Genomic DNA, 23,112 nt, shown 5'->3' on the forward strand with positions numbered 1-23,112 from the left:
CAACTCATATACAGTTAAACCTATGTATAACGATACTGTCTATTACGATAAACCTGTCTACAGCGATATTTTCTTTGGACCTAGCAAAATATGAACATAAATAATCAAACTGTCTATAACGATAACCTGTCTATAATAATATTTTTCTAGGTCCCAACAGTATCGTTGTGGACAGGTAGGCAAGAATCATCATAGTGAGTGAGTTTTAACAGGGAAGAATGAGGCTAACTTGGAAACGATTCGAGATTTCAAGCTCAAAAACGTGATGAGGGAAATTTGAGCATGGTGGACTATGATCATGCTTCCCCGTGGCCCTTCATTTGCAATGAAAAAGAGGTTCCTTGAAACCTCGAAACACGTGTATGCAGTAATCTGCTAACTTTGTGCGTCAAAATGTTGTTCACCATATACTTTTCCGCACAAAAGTATTTATTTATTTCTTAATAATAGTTTAGTTCATCTCTTTCTTTAATTACCTAACGTTTTTGGTTTTTACGCTTAAAAAATTATTTCCTTTCGTCTAAACTATCATGATCTCTGTTGATTAACTACTAATGATGTTTAAAATTTGATGTTTAAGAGAAGAACAAAAATGTGGCTCAACCTTCCTCTTAGCCCTATTTTGTCAAATTTAAAATAAATGATTTAAATAACATTCTTTTGTTAATTAATTTACGATTTTATATCTGACAACAATTTTTGTTAACATCGGGGCCATATTTTTTTGCCATAAAACGCTTCATTGTGCTTCATCAACAATTTATTTTCCCTTAAAATGCTGCATTTTTAATGAAGTTTGATCTTAAAGCTAATGAATTGATTTCGTTTTTAATAATTAAAAACGTATTTTAAAATAAACACGCATGGTAGCATTCACATAAATTATTTATTTTATGACGAAAATATTTTTCTGCATGTTTATTATAAACTAGTGGTACCAGCAAGGCTTTGCCCGTAATAGAAAAAATTAAAATGTCTTTTTGTTCGCCTGTATATTTACAAATAATGTATGGTGAATTTAAACGCCAATTGGCTTGTGCCCATGTTCCGTTTCCATGTTATGATAATTTCGTAATTTACTCGTTCATCTTATGGTAATTTTGCTCCGGAAAATGTTCTTAAAATTAGAATAGAAAAAGAACCACATCGAATTTTCGAAATTCGTTTCGAGGTGCGCGAGCCCGTGCTACAAACTAACTTTGTGGCAAATTTTATGAAAATCGGCCGAACGGCCTAGGCGCTATGCCCGTCACAGAGATCCTGACAGACAGAGAAACTTTCAGCTTTATTATTAGTAAAGATATAAAATCAATTCATAGGAATCTCAAACGTTTGTGCATGCAAGTACAGAATGATGGTTTAAGCGAAAACATGTTTCATTATATTGTTGAAAATTTTTGTACCCTCTTAAATTACAAAATCATAATTTCTAAATGAATAAAATGTTCGTTTCTATCATGGGTTATAAAAATAAGTAATAACATAAGTAATATCGGACTCAAAAATATTCACCAATACCGACCTTTATTAAAAAATATTTGAGGTCCTTGCAGTTTTATATGCTTGAAATTCCTTGGATCATGTTTAACCTACAAGAAGATACTGATATAGATTTTTGAGTAAAATTGCTCCAATGAAATAGCGAAAAACTTTTCACCTCGTTCACTTCTGCTTCCTCGCAGCCATAAAGATGCATCTTTAGGAGCTTATTGCCAGAAATGAAACATTTCCCCAAAATTGCCTATTTCCTTTCCCCATTGCCGTCTAATGTGGCTCATTTTATGTGGATTGTTTTACGATACAAGGCAAAATTCGAAATGGGAAGTTTTCTGGGGATTTCTTTTTCGTGTTGAAAAGAATATGAGAGTCAGTGTGTATAAAACGTGAGTTTGAACTACCGTCTTTGCAATACAATGCAAAATCGATGCAGAAGTTAGACACAATACTGACAAGTTAAGAGAAGAAAGAAATTAAATGTCCTTCTCTTCAGATTTCAGTGAACTTTTGCATTTGAGTAGAAAGTCTTATTTTGCCGACATGTAAATATGTTTTTGACTTAAAAAATATTTCCAATAAGATGTAAGTAGATTTTGAAGCACTATAAGACTTTTTTACGTTATTTTGTACATTTTAATAGTTTTTGGCAGTAGTTAAAAGTATATGACAAAAAGTTTTAGGTTAAGCACCCGTCCTTTGATAGTTGTAAACGTGTCTAGGGAAGGCGAGATCCTTGTTTTATATTTCTTTCAATCTTTCACATATTTTAGTATTGATACACGAAATATATTTTAGGAAAGTTATGAATGTCAAAATGCTTTTTTGGGATCCATTACCACATTTCGTGAGAAGTTTCAGGATAAATTTCACAGCGTTCCCGTAAAAAAGTAAATAGGCCTTAAAAATTTAAAAAAGAAACTTTTTTTAAACTCACTTAAAAAAATCTTCCATGCTTTCTATATTTTAATTTTCTAAATCGGAATGAAGTACGAGTCGTTTAGAAGCCAATACGGTTAAAGCGTCTTTAATAACTTTCTTGTTCTGTGAAATTTGTTATTAATCTAAGTTATTTAGGTGCGGCATAAATGTATTACAACAGCTATATATATTTTCTTAATCAGATTAATCACCCAAAAGAATTATTATCGCTTTATAATAAACACATTTCCTCTCTCCCTATCCTTCTTCGTTTTGGCATTGCTGAGCTACTCTTTTACATAGAATTTGTTACGCAGTGAGCTGCTAATGAGTTAAAAGAAGGAAAAGAAAAGGGAAAACTCACAAGACATTTAATGCATAAATTGAAAAATAAATAAATAGAAGAATAATAATTACAAACTAGTTACGTCGCCCGGCTTTGCACGGTTCGCCTCGAAAATACAAGTTATGTCAAGTGACCCGTTTTAACAATCATGCTTGAAAAAAAAAAAAAGAAAAAAATCAATTTTGTGGCAAATTGCGGAAAAGTAACCCAAAAGGAAACATTTTAAATTCCCGGATTAAACTAAAAACCTTTCAAACAAAAGCCAGAATTTATTTCTTCGTATTCGAGAAAAAAACATGGCAGCACATCTTTCTTAATGATTTTCTTCACCCCGCTACAAATTTTAATAAAAGCATTGTTGCAGAAAATCGAGATGAAGCACTGAGTAATAATTTGAATGGAGGAAATCCTTCCAAAAATACGGATTTCATGTCAAAATCTAAGTGTCATAATTAATAGTTTTTGATTCATATATCTGCTAATTATTAACAGAGGATTATGTTAAAGAGCCAAACATAAAGACGGGAAGATTACGAATCCATCGATACCTGGTTCGTTGGTCAGTTCATTGTCGTTCGGGGGAAGTAACTAGGACATACATGCATACATAGATACATAGGTACATACGCTCAATTTTTAATTATACTAGATTGTATTCTATTTTACTCTAGAAGCTGAATGTCAAAAATCTCTACAGACGCAAAGTGAGACCCGGACGCATATAAGCTTCATTTACTCCTTTTCGGACAAAGGGACATTTCTAGGCCTCTCATTGGCTCTTTAGATTGCCATTCATTGTTCTAAGCGTGATATTGCTTACCGTCATTTTCAGTATAATTGTTGGATCGATTTAGGTTTTTCGTTACCACCAGCTTCTGGTGGGGGGAGGGTGAGGAGTTCTTACAGACAAAAACTAATGAAAGTATTGTTAAATATTATGTAAAAGCAGCAAAAAGTTAAAAAGTTTACAATTACGTAAAAATTAATTATGCATTAGTAAACGTTTGAAAAAAAATTAAAAACCGTATTCAATTAGTATTAGTATTATCTGATGACTACATAAAGTTATTCTTTTAACTGTTTACATCAATGTACAATGATAAAAATATACATCATGTTATATGCGGACCTTGTCCAAAGCTTCAGCAAAATACATAGTAGTCAGGCTCTGAGTATCACTAAACGTCAGTAAAACGATAGCACAAGCAGTAAAAAATAAATATAAGGTAATGCACTACTAGTGGCCACAGTTAAGCATATTTTATGTCTTTTTTAAACTCTGGGTCTACAATATTAATTAAAATTTTTTAGCTCAATGAACGTATTATAGCCCAACTATTTCTGAATCGTCCCATTCTCTAAAAATGCCAGAATTTTCAATTTTTTCAATTTTTTATCCATTTTTTCCCAAACTTCAAATTTCATCCAATAGTGGCCACTCCAAAATCTGAGATTTTCAGTAGTGGCCACATGCATGAGTCAGTAGTGGCCATCTGACATCCTTTCCTTAGAATTCACATTACTCACTTTAAATTCAAATATTTAATGGATAAAATTGATTCAATATGATAGTTACATTAAGTACCAATATATTAATCACATTTTTATTGTACATTTCTTTCTTCAAAGTACATAGGTACTTAGGATAAAATGAAAAGTTTTTAGTAGAAAATTTGTATTTGTATTTTTTGTACGATAATGTAAAACATAAAGTAAAAGAAAATGAATGTACTTATATAAGTATTCTAAATATGAACTTTGGTAAGTATGAACTGAATAATTATTATCACTACGAAATCATCTTTACTAATAAAAAGGTGAAAGTCTGTCTGTCTGTATATCTGGATCTCTGTCTGTCTGGATGTCTGTGACGCGCATAGCGCCTAGACCGTTCGTTTAATTTTCATGAAGTTTGGCACAAAGTTAGTTCGTTACATGGGGTGTGCACCTCGAAGCGATTTTTGGAAAATTCGATTTGTTCGTTTTCTATTCCAATTTTAAGAACATTTTCCCGAGCAAAATTATAATATGGACGAGTAAATTACCAAGTTATCATAACGTGGAACCATAACATGGGCAAGCCAATTGGCGAGAAAGTCACCTTACATTATTTGAAAATACATAGGCAAAACAAAAGACCTTTTAATTTTTCTACTATAGGCAAAGCCGTGCGAGTACCACTAGTTCATAAGAAAATAGTAAGTACACAATTCGATGTAATTCTAAGTCAATTTGTTTCCTACAACTTACCAAGGTATATCTATGGATATAGGAAATTGGTAGCATAAGTTTTCAATACGACTAAATTCAGAGTGTCCATGTACTTAGAAAGTCATGGATTTTGGCTATGATCAAAAATTGTCATGGAAAGTCGTGATTTTAGTCAAAAAGTGCTCAAAAATCATGGAAATTAACAATTGGTCATGGATTTTGAGTTTAAGAACATGAATATTTATCGAATTCTACACATTAGCTTAAACTTACGCATATTGGCCATTTTTTACGGTATTACGTGTTAATTCCAATTTTTCACACATTTTTAAATCCGATTGCATCCGCTTCTTTAATACTCCCTCATTTTTCTTTTCCTTGTGATTTTGAATTTTGGGCATTTATAATTATGTATTTAGCATTACTTTTAACCCTCCTTATACGTCTTATTGTGTAGCTGACGACTTTTAGACTTCTTATTTTACCGATCGCATTCGGTGCGAAAATTTTAAGTCATCCTTGTGGATTCAAGAGACTCATAAAAATTATCATTAATTCTCAGCTATGTCTGAAGTTAATGAAGATTTTAGAAAATAAAATATGTCCGAAGAATTAATTACGGACGTTTTGTACATCGATAAAATACAGGAATCAGGGAATTTTCGAAGGTAAATTTTTAAAACATCCGTAAATGTTACATATTTCTTAAATTCGGAAGTTTTACAAGATTCGTAACCTATCACAAAACTTTGGCGATAAATAACTGGTATTGTCTGGTCAATTATTTTTTAAGTACTTTAATATTTTATTTTTTTTCTGATTATTTATGTTATTTATTGTAAACATAATTTTAGTAACTACTAAATTATTTCTAGTCACAGATAATTTAGAAAACTACTAGTAGTACCATGCTCCTATTTTTTATTTGGTAAACTTTGAAGTTTTATCCAGTAAACTGATAATTTAACCCTTCCCAAAAATTTGAATTTTGAGTGTCCCTGACTATTAGCAGTGAAAAATAAATATGAATCAATAGATTATAAATAGCAAAACACATACTTACTGACATGATTTAGACTACCAAAGAGAAAAATTATTCCATAAACAAGTGTTATAACTGGGAATTTTATATATCATGGCTTTTTCTAATTTTATTGTGCGTGACTTACTTCTAATAAGTGTTTTACCTTAAAAAAAATCTGTATTTTCAAGAAATAAGTGCTTAAATCAAAGAAATTAAAAAATATCTGCTTTGCTTAGAAAAGGGATAACTTCGATCAAGCATTATGCCCTTCCCCCTTCATTTTTTTACCTGCTCAGCAAGCAGGTTGCAATCTCCCTCTCGGTTCTAGTAGAATGTTTCTCCTCTTTTTGTATTAGCGTGACAAATTCCTGTTTTTTTTTAAATTAACAAGCTATTTAATAATTCCCCCTCCCCGTGATATGCGCCCATAGACCAGGGCGCATGGGCCTAGGAGATGGCCTGTTGAGTAATCCGGGCCTGTCCATAGAAGAGGTAAACGCACTAGCAGTCGCCAAAGTGAAGCATATTTTTGTGGCTTTTTTAAACTGTGGGCCTACACTATCAATTACCATATTTGAAACTCAATGAGCATATTATAGCCCTTCTCTTCCTTAATCGTCCCATATTTTAAAAATGCCAGAATGTCAATTTGTTCATTTTTTTTCAAACCTCAAATTTGATCCATCAGTGGGCGTTATATAATGTACATGGGTCAGCAGTGGCCATATTGCTGTTTAGAAGTGGCCACCGGGTGGCCACTACTAGATCACACAATAATATTACATCAGAAATGATGCAGGTTTTTTATGTAAAGAGATTACAACCTATTAAAAGGAAAATTGAGTTTATTTATGAAAAACCTTCCTGATTCAGTAGTGGCCACTCGGTGGCCACTTTTGAATTTCCCAACTTTTTTGGTACCAGTAGCGGCCAGGTAAATTGTCAGCCAAGAAAGCAACTATTTCGAGTTGAAAACGTTGCAAACATGATCTTTCACATTTCATAACATGGTTACAGCTCATAACACATTTCATAACATGTTGTATTATGAATCGAACAATGCTCAAAAATATTATTTTTGAGCATTGTTCGATTCATAATACAACACAATGTTTATATACCTCGTTACGGAGACGCGTTAGAAGACAGCTGAAAAAACATGGACAACCCAGACGACCATACTAAATAATTGATAACAATTTTCCATGATGCTCTACCTACTCCTCCTTGAGCTGCTCACTACACTATAGCCTGAGGTCTACCTCCTGGAAGTTTGAATCCACTGGGACCCCTAGAATCCTTATTTTTAAAATATAAACCTTAAAGTGGCCACTACTGAAGCAGTGGCCACTACTGGTGCATTTACCTTATACACTACAAAATGCTTACAGATCAGCTGAACAAAGCAAAATCGTTTTTATTTGCATTTCTGGATTCTCTTATAACTTATAAACAAAAAAGAAACACATAAAAACAAGCTTTCTTTTATAGTAAGTAAAATATTTCAAGTTACCTAGCCTCACGCGAATATACTAATATATAGTAATAATTACGTTTTTATTCCCCGACACACAAAGGAAGGGGGTTATAAGTTTGACGTGTCTGTGTATCTGTGTGTCTGTCTGAGGCATTCTAGCGCCTAAACGGATGGACCGGTCTTGAAAAAAAAATTTGTTCGAAAGGAGAATTGATCGAGAGTGTTTTTAGCTAGGTTGCATCTCTGGATGATATTAATTAACGAAGACATTAATTAAAAAGTTCTAAAAGGTTTTTCGCGATTTTTGCAGTGAAAACATAGTTGAAAACTTTAAAAATTAATACCAAAATAAAGATTTTTTGTTTTCTGCGTCTGATAGAATGTGTTTGCAATTTCAATTATTTCATAGAATTCGAAATGTAAGGGTTTTTTTAAGCATATTTTAATAGCGGTTAAGCCTTTATTCACGCGATTGATAACTGAATTCATTGTTGGCTGACAAGGAAATTAGAAGCAAGGGTTTGAAAATTTATCTGTCGCCAGTTTCTACTTAATAGCAAATAAAATACTTGACATTGATTTTCAATATTATAAGGCTTTTAAAAGATTTTCAATTTTCTCTCTTGATTCTACAGTTGCGACTCAGTCGTTTTTTTTTAATTTTTAATTTTATCGCTGCTTGTTACTAAATTTTATAGTAAATAATCCTCTTCTTGCATAAAAAGGTTAAAAATAGGTTGAATCTTTGGAGAATGAATTGGTTAAGGTTTCATCTTTTTCTGAAATCCATGTATTTTTACGGGGGAAAATTGCTCGATGTCGCCAACAGTTGGATGCAATAGTTGCACCTAGTTTCAGGTTTTATCCAATGAGCATTATTCATATTTAATGACGTCACTGACCTCAGCTAGTTATAGTCAGTGTCGTCCGCCAATACTTCTTGTAGTAAACCTGTGAGTGGATAGGGAAAGCTGCAAGACATTTCATTGCCTATGAAAAGTTTTATTACACGCAGCAACTAAAGTTGCAGCGTGTAATAAGACCGTTAGCAATTCTTAGTGGATGCAACTGCCAATCAGACGAGCCCTATCAGACGAATTTATGAATTACTGCACTTGTATAATTTGGTTGTGGTTTTAGTCATTTGTTGAGAAGTGTTCTTTTCATTTTTTGTTTAATTGCAATAAAAGGTGGTTTTATTGTGCCTGAGGTAATTGTTGAAATCGTACTGATGCATCAACATTGATTAGTTTTATTCAAAAGAAAAAATTTAATATTTAATGCATGAAATATTTATAAGGGCAACCTTATGTTCTGCTTAATCAACGTGCATTTCTTTTTATTTGCACCATCAAATAAAACCAAAAAAACCTAACAATAAAACTTCAAATATTGGCAAGATGTTTTCTCGAATTTTCTTCCTTTAATTTCTTTCCTTTCCAACGCATTTGCCTATCACACCATTTTGTCGTTACTTAATGTAAAATTTATGAAAATTTTACGGCCGTAGCCATAATTACAACCCAAAGGCTCATTAAACTTTCACATCGAAATAAAAATCAGTGCTTCCAACTCCAAAAAAAGAATACTATTTTCCCCTTCTCCATACCGCTTTGGGTTATTAGGATTATTTAATTTTGAGACGAAACTTTTATGTGTTATTCTGCCATCTAACGACGCCGCAATTTCATCTCGGAATGAAAATTCCGCCAACCTCCTTAAGCGTAAACAATGATTGTTAAATTCTGTTCAGAAGGGAAAAACAGAAGTTAGAGAGTACATGTTTCACATATGAAACATTTTTATGGATTTCTGATTTCGTTGTGGTTTTCATTCCGTTATTAAAGCCGTTATTGCGTTGGATTTAATATTATGACTTGTTTATTTCTTGTTTTTTTAAATTTTTATTTTAATGGCGTGAATTTGGTTGTGATATTTGATACAATTGAGGTGATACTGCTTGATTTCAGTACAATGTTTTGCAATAATTGTAAAATATAATTGGCAATGTCTTTTCAACGAGGAAAAGCATTTTATTCCCAACTTTTTTTTTTTTAATGTAGCCTCTGTACCTCTCAACTTTTATTACATTTTTTCGTACCTCCAACCCTTAAACAGCAAAATCCTGTTTACAATTATTTCAATGCATATATCTATCCCACTGTCTGCCCATCTGTTTGTCTATCTATACATTCATAAAAAGTTGGTATAGCGACGCTAAAGAGACTACACTTTTTTCTATACCCCTTCCCCTCCAAAATAATGCCCACCTGTACACAAGTACAAAGGCTCAGAAATTCACATTGTTACACATACATTTTCATAAATGATTGGAATAGATTCACAATACCTTAAAACGGGTAAATTCTCCAAAATTTGAAAATTGGAAATTTACAGGAATAATGAGTATTCCCTCTGCATAGTTTAGACATAAAAGAAGGTAATATCAAGTAAAAGTGATTAGAAACTCCAACTAACAACAGTGTTTAATAATATATTGCAGATAAAAAAAGTAACATGTAAAAGCTTATAAGAGTATTTAATGAGTTTACGATTTATACCGTTGGAAACTCTCTCGAGATATTTATTTTAGAACTTTTTAAATATTTTACCTCGATATCAACGGGAAAATCTAGTAGAACTTCCTGCCTACTAAATCATAAAGTAAACGATAATCTCTATTTTAATTTGCAGTACATTTTCTTAATACTGCCCATTAAAGTTAAATAAATTCGAGCTTGCATATGCTATTAGCACTTATACTGTTAGCACCTACACTGTTAGCATCTATACTGTTAGCATACTGTTAACATTATATGTTGTTAGGAAAGAAATAAAGAGATGTCTCGCTAATTGGATGTAGATGTGCATAGTTTTAAAATTACTCAATTACATTCCAGACGCAATTCAAGTTAACAAAAGAAAGAGTATGTATAATATTTACTAATTACTATACTTACTCTTTCTAATATCAATGAAAATTATTACAAGACGTGTTATTTTCATGAAGTATTTTCTACCGTAACTTTCATGCTATACTTTTTTTTTGTTACATACAGGGTGGCCATAGCTTAAAACTACCCTAATTTTAAGTTGTCTTTTGCCGAAACTATTCCTTAGAAACTAATGTAGTTTTGTGCAGAACATAATGAAAGACTGGGGATATGTTTCAGCGAAAGAAAATATAAATCAAATTTGCCTTTAGAGGGCGTTCCTTAATGAAGTATACTTTTACAATCGATTCATTACTTAAATTTCAATTGTTTCATCATTTTTAGAGGATAGATCTCCACCACACATTAATCTTTGTGTCAAGAACCTCTTCAAAAGTATCTTATAAAAAAATGTCATCATGCGCCATTTTCAAGATCTGTAGCCTTCCGGTTCCACAGATCTTAATCCATGTTACTTATTGATTTAGAGATGTTTAAAATATCTCGTAAATCCTGGTGGCAATAGAAATGAATCTGATCAAAAAGACAAGGTTTCCTGACAGGTTCTTAATAATTCCCAGAAGACACTAGAATATCTTAGCTATATATTAGATATCTTACGATTGTTGCAGGCAGCCGAAAATGCTGGCTGTCATGTTGAGCATGCGTTATTTTTTAAAACTATTATCACACTATTCAGATTTATGTTATGGTTACATTAGAAAACACTTTCTTGCGGCAAAATTTTTGACTTTGTTTTTTGTATTCTCTCAAATGAATTCTCATCCCTTTATTTTGTTCTACATAAAATTTCACTAATTTATAAGCAATAGTTTTATTACTTGAGAGCTTCAAAGTTATATCGTTTAATTATTACCCCCCCCCATATTTTTCACATAAGTCATTCAGCATATTGAAGATAGAAATCTGGAAAATATAATGCTATATAATTATATAGAAATAAATATAATAGATATTCTAAACAAAAAGATTGCAATAAAATAATTTCATTAAAAAGTTTTCTCTAGAATAAACATTATAGCACGTCTCCTTACTAAAATACTTTAAACTGCTGTTTAAGTTAGGCGAAATGCATAGTAATCTACACTTAGCAACTAATAATACTCAGCAACTTTTCCAAAAACTTAAAACTGTATATTATTGTTTTTATTTAAGACCTTCTACACATCTAAGCCTGTTAAAATTACTTAAATATTTCAAAGAAACCTAAAGTTTTGATTCACTTGCGAAGATTTGTTTCTGTAACATATTTTATCCTGTGCTAAAATCAATACAACATATATTTAACTGTTCCATTAACAAATTACACCACACATATCAATTTAAAATACAAGATGCATATTAATTTAAGATAAGTGCCTCATTACTTTTAATTCACCCTTTAACCACTATAAAATGAGCCTGTGTTCCCTTCCCGTTTTACAAGCGCAGCCATTTTTACATCACTCCGCTTCCATCGTACACTGTAAAACGTCAATTCAGCTGTCCTGCATTTGAAGATGCAAATTAAATTTTACCGTTACTGCCTCCTGCCAAAAGCTTTCATTGTGACGTGTAACTCCACTAATCGCTTTTATACCTTCAAGCGACATCCAGCGGACGTTAGATCAAATGGACAATTCTCGTCAATATTGCAGCGAAACAGAGGAACTAAGGAGTTGATGTGGAAACAGAACGGGCGAGAATAAACCGTTCGTGCGGAACAGACTGGGAAACTGTTTTGAAATAAATTTCCAGAGAGGTATTGCGATAATCCCAAACAATTGGCAAGTAACAATTTGCAAAAGCAATCTTAAAAGCACAATAGTTTATTTTCAGTAATATTACCCTCGTCAAATTTATGTTGGGACATTGTAATTAGCATATTTATAAAAATAATTTAATAAGTTGTTATTACCGTTAATGAGTATTTCTGAAGTAACTTCTTGTTAAAACATTTTATTGGTTGTTTGACATTTAATTGGTTCTAATTTTGTGCGTTAATTATATTGTTTAATTATTAGTGAAATTTAATGACTAAAATAAGAAGAAAAAAGCGCATGATTGGAAAAAAGTTACCCTGCTTAAACATGTGTAAGTAAAAAAAAAATAATAACGCTATTAACTATTTTAAAGTGAATCGTTTTTTATTTACTGTTTACTATTGTTTACTGTTTATTATACTCTGTTTATGGTCTCTATGATTCAATATTGTTTAGTATGTATTGTACGTGTGTTTGTGAACACGTTAAAGCGTGTGTGTGTATTTTTTGAGGTTTTTGTGAGATTTAATTAATTATAAGGAACACTTCTTTTCAACAAGGAAGGTGAAAATATTTTAAAACTTTCACACTCATTATAAATTAGAATTGTGCTGAAGAGATTATTATTATTATTATTATTATTATTATTATTACTAATTTTATAATAATAATATGATAATAATAATAACAATAACAATAATAAGAGCAACAACAACAACAACAACAATAATAATAATAATATTAATAATAATAATAATAATTACTATTATTAATATTACTTTCACCTCTGACAACATGTACTTGATGAGATGTACGTGATTTACATAATGAGAAGAAATAGCGCATTTTTACGTGATTGATCTGCAAATTATTGCTGGTTGATTGTACCATTGAGCAAATTGTAAAATAAATAAAAGTTCATGTATTAAAATCAATAACTTTGTAAAAAATTAATTTGATAACATTTCTTCTAACAACATCAGTAACAACAACAACAACAACAACAACAATAATAATAATAATAATAATTATTATTATTATATTTAATAACAATAATAATAATAATAATAATAATAATAATAATAATTATTATTATTATATTTAATAATAATAATAATAATAATAATAATAATAATAATAATAATAATAATAATAATAATAATAATAATAATAATAATAATAATAATAATAATAATAATAATAATAATAATAATAATAATAATAATAATTATTATTATTATTATTATTATTACTGTTGTTGTTGTTGTTATAATAATAATAATAATATTTATATAATAATAATAATTATTATTATTATTATATAAATATTTTTATATAATAATAATTATAATTTTACTATAATAATAGGTTTTACTATATAAATATCTAATTTCGTGTTATTCAAAGTGTTTAATTCCTTCTGTAACTTCAGAAGTGCAGTCTACTCCTTTCTTGAACTTACGCAAACAAATTTGTTGTACATCGTTAGGCAGTCTGAAATCTTAGCAGTATTTTGAGCATAATTATCAAAAAGGCTTTTACTTTACGTAAGTAAATACAAAACACCTCCACCTCCAGAATTCAATTTCAGCAACTACTGCCTAATAGGAACTTCATGCTTTGAACACTACTGGAAGAAGCAAACTAGTAAAAGAGCCATTCCATTTGGTGGAACGGGAGATTTTTCAGTATATTTTGCTTTATAAATACAAATAAAATAAGCTAAAAAAATTATGTTTGATAGCAACTGTCAGGATATATCATTAGAATTCCGCAGAACATTAAACTTACCGTTTTTGAATAAAATAATTGATGAATACGCGATAAAATTCTCGTCACGGAATTGGACTCGTATGATCCCGTTCCGTCATGGGCATTTTATTGCATGTGGTTCAATTATTTTTTTTTAACTGACTTACGTTTAACGTTCTACATAGTTCTTATGACAAATCTTTACTGTTGCTATCAAAACTAAAATTTCAAGATTGTATTTTTTGTATTTATTGAACAAAATCTTGTGACAAAATTATCACAAGATGTCATCTTAAAACATATGGAATGGCCCAAAACTTTTAAGACATCACGTCCTGCTTTTCAACGACGGCGGTGGTGTAAAACACACAAAATTTGAACTTTTCAGCTTTGACTTTAAGTCACCTATAAGGATAAATAAACCTTAACCATATGCTACCAGATAACTGGACGTGTTCATGTGTGGTGTTAGCGGTTGGTTACTCTGCATGGGAAGGCATTAGTTGCTCACTATATCTATATTCAAGGGGATTAGGTGCATCCTTTTGTCCAGAATGTGTTTCCAGGAGAACACCAACATTATCAAGACGACAAAAACTTTATTCACAATGTTAAAATCCTCCAAAAGCTTTTAAAAACCATTAAAAGGCGAACAGGTCAGGAAAGGGAAACATTACATCTTCCTTTGCCGTCCTTAGTCTCTTGACGTGAACGTTATTGAACATTTTTGTGGATATTTAAAGTCCAAACGTACATTTAATTTCTTCCGCTATCTACGCTTTTGTACTCAGAGGTGAATGAAATGTGAGAAAAAATGAAATTTTAAATAATAAGAAAAGAAAATATGATAATGCCGTACATTTAAAAATCACCGAAAATGACCGTTAAATAATTCTATAAGCAAATATTTTGGGCCTTTCCAGACCAATTTTTTCTGTAAGATAATAAGTAAAAAATGTCTTTTAAACGACCATCTTTAAAATTAACAATATGTCGTACTGTATCATTTGATCCAAAAATACCCTATCCCGACATGGTATTTCCTGCTTCCGGTGTAGTCACATGTACCACTCAAAATGTACGGCATGTTGCTTAAACGCTTTTCCACTTTTTACATAGCTTACAATTCAACTGTAGGTGTATCAAATGACCCCCCTCCTCCCATTTTTGGACCTGGCTTGCGTACTATCGCTGTCTGGCTTTATACTTGGCAAGATAATATATGAGCTAACTAATAGGACTCGACCGATGCATCGGCGCCGATGGTTCAACAATTTAGCAATCGGCATCGGCATCGGCGGCCGATGCTAACTTGCAGGAAACATCGGCCCATCGGCCTTGAAAAACATCGAAAAGCCGATGAGATTGGCCGATGTTTTTGAAAAAAAGGACCTTTGTTGTTTTACTTTTCAATACAAAGTAAATTGAGTTACCGTTTTCATATAAAATCGTTTACTTCAATTTCAATATGAATTTCTATTTTTGTCACCCCTGAAAGAGTTTTTAATACTGCATCCAGGTACCGAACAAGTTAATTGTTGCGTTGTTTCTTGCAGCTGGATGTACGTATGTACCTGTCATAAGTCATAACTCAAAAATGGTAAGCTGTAGAATGCTAAATTTTCGCATGTGGAGTGTGCGTGCGTTCCAGTTGTGCACTTCACCTTTTTGTTTTCAATCGGGTGTTCTAAAAAGCCTATTTACTTATTTTTTGTGGCTATTAATTACTTATTTCAATGCAAAACTAATTTAGCGTCTCAGACTGACGATCATTTGGTGATATTTTGCCGCATTGGAGACCATTTAAACAAATATGAGATGGCGAAACCGGTTTTGTTTCATTTTGTTAGATTCCCGTTGAACCGACGGTAATTTTTAATTTTTCGATATTTGTAATATGAATCACAGTATTCCAGTTTTTTCTGTATCGCTTCGGCGGAGTTACAAGTTTGAGGTCCGTCGAAATGCATTCTGGGGCCCTATTTCTCTATCACAGAAGTTGTAAAATATTTATCATAGGCATTTTTGTAATTCCTACGGTTCTCCTATGGTTATGGGGCCTCTCGCGCAATTACAACATTTGCTATATTTTAAATCCGCCACTGCACATCAAAACAAACTCGGGTGCAAATATTAAAAGGGTTTTTCTGCTCAATGTTTATGATTATTTTGAACTCTTATTTTTACGACTATTTTTTGCATTTCCGAGAACACTTATGTGCCCCTCCTCCCACTCCCTCAATTTCTGAAACTAAACTCTAGTTGTACTTCTGAGTTGTTTAAAACTAAAACCATTGATAAAATTAGAGATTTTTTTTTCAAGCTTTATCTATTGTTTAGGAAGAATTTCGAGCATTAATGAAAGAAATTGATAAAAGACGTTTTGAATGGTGACATAATTCGGAAATCAAAGGGACTTTTGAATTTTTTCTTCGGAAGTGCTGAAGTAGATTCAGAAACTCTTCCGAGCCGTTGATGGTAGCGGTTCTGTACTATAAAAAGGGGGCCGAAGTTAGGGCCAAAGTTTAATGTTGTGAATTACTCCAAAATCAGAGGTTGACCCCCCTAACCCACCCTCGTCGTTTCAAGCATTTTTTTTAATACTTAACGATAATTTATTTTGATCAAGAAATGTCATTTTGCATATTTCTTATACTTGTTTCACCTATATTTCGTAATGCGCAATCTTTTTTGAATCATTAATAGCGATCGATTTTTTTTTTCTGTTGTAAGTAACTATTTTTATGTATTTATATAAAATCAGTGAATAAGTTATTTTCGTTTTCATCATATTTTTAATAATATGTTATAGAAAAGTTTCAAGGATTTTCTATAATGCATTTTTTTAAATTTCAGAAAATTATTGTTAAATTGAAAAATTTAATTTGAATTTGTCTGTAGTGCTTCATAAAAGATTAAACAATCAAATTGTTCAAAATTACGTTTGCAAACATCAGATCAAGTAGTATATGTATTCAGTTATTAACTTGTTGTAAATATTGAGTTTTTTTGCTGTAGCTGCGTTAAGATCCTCGCTCCTTTCATCGCTATTTCCTATTTACGCAAAATTTATGTCACTGTTATAAATTGTATGAAAAATGCAAACTTCCCTATTCATAAATTTTAAATAAGTATAAAAATATTCCTATTACGATTTAATATTGTAATTTATCTGTCACCTTTTTTGTTTAATTTGATGACTGAAAAATGTCTACGTACAATCTTTCCACTTTAATTTTGCGTAATTTGTTGACGGTTTACTAGTTTTATTCTTTTTTTTTTTTTTTTAAGATTAAACAACATAATTTAATGTTTTTTAACTATGTTCATTGTACCTCAATCCATATATTATTACAATATTACTGAAATCTTAGTTATATGTTCAATTAAAAAAAAAAAAAAACAAATCAATTGGTTATTAAACTCTTTCTTTTTCTTCCTTTTTTTTTCCTTTCTTTCTTTCTTTTTTTTTTTTTTTTTTGGTTCTTGTTCTTTGTCTTCTATCATACAGCTGGCAAAAAAGGAGAAGGATAACTACACCCTAAAAAGATTGTACGTAGTACGATCCAAAAGTTCGGGGGACAAGCTGTTTGAAACCTTACCCAGAATAGTTCACATTATCGAAGCACATCCACCTTCAAAACGTCACCTTGAGGGACTATGTACTTCTGCCAGTGTTCATATAACTTTTGGAAACATTCCTAGAAGCCATTTTTTGCTACCTTCTGTGCAGTTTTATCTTCTCCTGACGGAAGATAGTGGCGTCCATGCAAATGTTTTTTTTTTTGCTGGGAACAGGTAAAAGTCACACGGAGCTAAGTCCGATGAAACGTTATGTTATTTGTTTGTCATATCAAAATATTAACCGATCGAACCGTGTTTCCTCAACATGAAAGTCACCATCTTCCCCACGATGAAGTTAAAGCAGCAGCGCGAGAGGTCAACCAGCACAGGAAGTTGCGATAAATGTCTTCCAGGAGTCCTTCTAAAAGCTGTAGGAACTTTGGCAGAAGTGCATAGTCGTCCAAGGTGACTATTTTGTAGATAGATGTACTTCGGTAATGTGAACTATTCAGGGTAAGGTTTTATACAACTTGTCCTTGAACTCTTAGATCATACTACGTGCGTATGAGTTTTCAACTTACTATTTCATAACGGTTTTGAGTGACGCAAGTTTTCGCGCATTAAGACATCACAAAAGAATTTGCAATAATTAACTAAGGAGGTGTTCAAAATGTATATTTTGGTCATCTATATTTTCTTAGGTACATATGCATGTACACATGTGCCGAAAAAACTTGTGAAGTTTAAATTGGGTAATCGTAAAATAGAAATTTAGGTCGAAATCTGATTTTTTTTTTTTTTTTTTTTGTGATTACAATTTCTTATTCGAAGCAAGGAGGCAAAGTGAAAAGAATTAATGATCCTTTAAGTCCCTGACAATCTTATCAATTTATTTCTGTTAAATTTTCTTTTTTTCTTTTTTTTTGCCATCGGCCTAAGACATCGGCCATCGGCCATCGGCAATCGGCCATTTGGAGGAAAACATTCTGATAAATGTTTTGGTGCTAGATTTATGAAGATACAAAAGATAAGAGTTTGATTAATGAAGGCTGGTTTATTGTCACAATATAAAAAAAACATATATATACGTGATCTAAAACATATAGTGTGTAAGTACATTAACAATAAATTGTGTCATGGTCATTTTTAAGAAAAATTAAAAACCTTGCTGATCAGCAAAAAGCTTAAAAATATATATGAAGCATAAATATAACACGGTGTATACGATTTACAAATTCTAGGATAAATGATGGAACATTACAGAAGAAAAACATACGACCTTTTTCAGCTCAGAAGCACGTGGACCAGTAAATCACAATCTTGAATAAAAAACCAACAAAATTATTTATCGAAAACGTAAATCGCCCCGCACACGATTTATTTATTTGTTGGTAAAACTTGTTGCACGAGTTATACCACTATATGGTTGAACACTTTTAGGATGCATCGGGATTCTATATCTTGGTAGTTGTGCTCCTCAGATGGCCAAGGGTTTACCGAGAACTCAAAATTGCATAGTTCATCCGAATCGGCGTCCGTCTCAAGTCATCCGCGTTGGTCAATTTCAGCTTTTCATTTTTTCACTTGTAATAGCAAAAGGCTCCGGATACGAAGACAAATTGAAGCTCACATCAGCAGGTGATTAGACTAGCAGAAGAAAGTAAAGTTCACAGAAAGTTCACAGCATGATAAGGGAAGGGTTTCATCCGAGATTTCTCCGGAAAATAGTAGGCTTCAATAATATACTAAAGGTGAGTCGTCTCTTCAACAATTCGTTTTTTTTTAGCTAAACCATTGCAGACGTGAAAGAGTCACCAGATTGTGTGCATGACCCCCGAACACTGAAAAGTGCCGGGGAGTCGTGGAAAACCTTGCAAACTACATTCTTCCTAAATTCCACGAAAATCCTGAAGAGACGGAAAAACTGAGACCACGCCGGAATCTCACAATTCACTGTGCGGTTGCAGTTACAGGTGGTCGAAACCGCGAGGTAGAAAAAGCAGCTTGGTGGGATAGAGTTATCACGTGCGTGGAGGATGAAAATGCAGTTGGGGACAGGTGTGGCAAATCATGATTGTCACACATTCGGCAATCGGCCATCGGCCATCTTTGAGCAATCGGCCAACAATCGGCATCGGCCCATCGGCCAAAGAATGCCATCGGTCGAGCCCTACTAACTAATGCCTTGAAAATTTGCGTAGAGGTACAGAATAATCAATTGAAACATATTTTCAGATATTTACATAAGTGCAATGGAAAATAATTTTGAATAGAAAGCGAAAACAAATAAGATAAACTAACAACATGAAATTTAGTCAAGTTTATTGTAAATTTCAAACCAAAGAACTACTAAAAAGCCAACACAAACCTCTCTTGCTCAAGAGAAAATGATGTTAGTGCTGGGAAAGTATCGTCCCTCGGACGCTACATCTAGTTATAATTAAAAAAATTATAATAATAACGCGCACATTACAAAAGAAACACATACACATAAAAGTACTTTTCCAAAACGCAAGAGACCGAATTATGTGAATATGAAGAACTTCTAGACAATTAGAGGAGGTATGTCGCGCATTGTTAACAGTACCACTGACCTGCGGGAATTCAGAAGGAGTATATTCAACTGTAGAGAAGGTGATCACTAAAATGCGTTCCAGGCTTAGAAACTGCTTAATAGATGCATTATGTCTTTTCCTATGATTGATTTTCTATTAGAACATTTGATCCTTCATTTTAGATTAGTTCACAATACGCTTTCTTGAATAATACAATTTTTATACAAAATTACGAAATGTGGCAATGAAACAATATGTTTTCAAGCTCTTTTTGCAAAATTTCAAATACCGGTATTTCGGTACCACGTTTTTAAAATACCTAATACCGGTATTGAATCTTTGGTCCGATATTGCAATTCCTAGCTGTTAGTACTTTCTTTCATCATTATCTCTATAGAAATATTTTATTATCTCTCTTTCTGAAAATACATATTTTTTTTTTCCTTTAATAAGTCAAACTGGTTTAATATTTTCTTTTAACCCCCTAGGATTTATTGTGAATTTAACAATTGTTTAAGTGGTTAAGTATCGCATTGAAATCCACGTAATTGAAATTTAATCTCGGTAAACGTTCAGTTAGGAGTCCTCGGGCAAAATGGATGCGTTGATGCTGAATATCATGCAAATCGATTAATCAAGTAGACTTTACGCTAACTAGTAAAAGACGAATGTTTGGCATTGCTAATAAATTACGACAAAATTCGTGAGAATTCCGTTATTTTGTAACATTTGTATTGGTGTAATGCCTAGTTACTTTGTTCTTCAATGTTCATTATTTTCTTTCATTTGAAAGTAAATTTTTATCTCCAAGTGTTTTATGTGTTTAAATTAAGTTCTCCTCTTAATGATTACTTCTTCTTTTCGCAAAGTTTATAGCATGACTTGTTTCATAAGTTATTTAGACATAGTGCCCTAGTAATAGGTACAACGTACATAAATTTCAGCGTAAGAGCCCGAGAAAAGGCGCAAAAGTGCACCCATTTGTGTTAATTAAAAATTTCGAATTCATGGGTCTAATTATTTAAAATAATGAGAGTCTTCAGCTTTTAATATGTAACTCAATTTTTTTAGGGAATGAAAACAACTTCCTTTTTAACATTTTTTTTATTTGAAGTCATTTTCTAAACGATGTAAGTTTTCTGCAGCCAGTATTGTAGCCCACTAGAAAATTTTAATAAACAGTTAATGCACAAAAGTCCGATACCCTCGTTTCTTTAGAATCTGAAATTTCATTTCACTAAAATTTCACAAAAAGAAATTTCCGTTGGACCTTTTATAAAGCTGAAAAGATTCTGGAACCAAGATTTTTTAGAAGAAGAGGTAAAACTGTTTTCTAGTGCTTTACTGATGAGAATGCACTTCAAAAAATGTTTAAAACGGATGTCATCAAGCTTGCATTTCGATTGGATGTTTACAGAACTGTTCATATATGTGTGCTTGCACACAATCTTGTGCTTGATCTTCTTAAATACAGGAAGTACCTTCGAGATTTATATCTAAATGAGTTATACCAAAAAGGAAACTAATCGAGTTATAGTATGCATATGTGCCGAAAACATTTAGAAGGCGTGAAGACAAGCTATTAAAATGCAATATTAGCATTAAATAGGATATTTTTAAAGGGATAGCTTAGCTGATAGCTTTAAGGTTTCTAAACTAATTTACGTCCAACAGCATTACATGTAACTAGTACATTATTAATATTTAATTAAACATTAAACATTACTTGGGAATTCGAAACGTAATTTTACTGTAACCTGCTGAAATATACTTTTGGTGACTTTTTTTTTTTGCAAATGTTTGATGAGACTTATCTTCTTTACTCTACAGATGTTCGCCAAGTACACTGTAAAAAAAAACTGTAAATTTTGAAGAAGTTATCCGTATTTTTTACAGAAAAAAACTGTTCGTAATAAAATACAGGATTTCTCTGTTTTTTTGAATCTGGAACCGGTAATACTTCGTTTTTCTTCGAATCTTCGAAATTTCGCCCGCGTGTTTGGATTTTGGTTCTCGTGCTCGAGTTTTTGATCTTATATTTATTTAAAGCGAGTAAGTCTTAAATCGTTTGCAACTTCCATTTCATTGCATCCTAATCAATATTTTATTATTATTTTTTTTGTCATCTGTTACTGAGGCATATTCGGAAATGTACCTTTGTATACATGTATTTCGTAGTAGTATAGTAAATATTGAAATGGATTTATGAAAGTATAGTTTCATTTTTTAATCTTCATAAAATAATAAATCAGCTTGATTAAATAATAAAAATACGGAAGATTTCTGTAAAATAAACGGAAGAAAACTGGCGTCCTGGCTGACAGTTTTTTTCCGTAAATTTTACAGATTTTTTTTACAGTGTAAATAAGTTCTTGAAAGACATATCTGGTGCTAGCGTTGAATAAATCAAATAGTGATACAAACATAACTCTATAGAAAAAAACGGAGGGTAAAATTTATCATCCTGCGGAACTTCGTCTCCACTGTTAGTCCTAGGAGGATATCCTTCCAGTCATTTATATTGTTCAGTGGCTTTAACACGTATTACATTATAACTCACATGCACTACTTAGTTTGAAGGTCTGGAAACATTTTCAAACTAATGTAGACTACAACTTGAATCCTCGAATGCTGCAATTTCAAATGGTTTTAAAACAATGCATTTTATAGTTTAATTTTAATATGATGTTATTAAGTGCAGTATAAATAAATGAAACTCCATAAAAAATACAAAACTTTAGGAGACGTTCAAACACTTTGACATAAAATGTTGAATAGCTAAATTTTATTCACTGAAATGATATCATTAAAAGGTTAACAGTTTATTTAAAAATATTTTTGTTTTTAAAAGCATACACAAAATTTAAGAAATAGTTTATAAAGGGAAGAAAATGTAAACTCGTAATACTCAATCGGAAAGAAAATGAAATGTATCTTTCGACTATTTTCTATGCGTTGTATTTTCTAAAATAGCGACTCTAAACATAGCACGTAATGACCTAATTGCGTTGTTATATTAAAGTTAAAACATACCTTTGCAAAATGTAGGGGCATAAACTTTTTCCAAACTCA

At 31.7% G+C, this 23,112-nt stretch overlaps 1 protein-coding gene across 2 annotated transcripts in view; it reads left to right on the forward strand.

Annotated features, from left to right (window-relative positions):
* The window catches only part of LOC129234142 (suppressor of lurcher protein 1-like), a 406,504-nt gene that overhangs the window by 16,244 nt on the left and 367,148 nt on the right, over positions 1–23,112 (forward strand). Inside the window, exon 1 of one of the 2 annotated variants that reach the window (XM_054868037.1) lies at positions 11,915–12,197. The exons of the other annotated variant lie outside the window; for it this stretch is intronic. Coding sequence (XP_054724012.1) covers position 12,197 — 1 coding nt within the window. The 5' untranslated portion in view covers positions 11,915–12,196. Of the gene's footprint in view, positions 1–11,914; positions 12,198–23,112 lie in introns of those variants that run through there. 2 annotated transcript variants of the gene reach the window in all.

This window comes from Uloborus diversus, chromosome 1, assembly GCF_026930045.1.
Source record: "Uloborus diversus isolate 005 chromosome 1, Udiv.v.3.1, whole genome shotgun sequence".
Taxonomy (NCBI): domain Eukaryota; kingdom Metazoa; phylum Arthropoda; class Arachnida; order Araneae; family Uloboridae; genus Uloborus; species Uloborus diversus.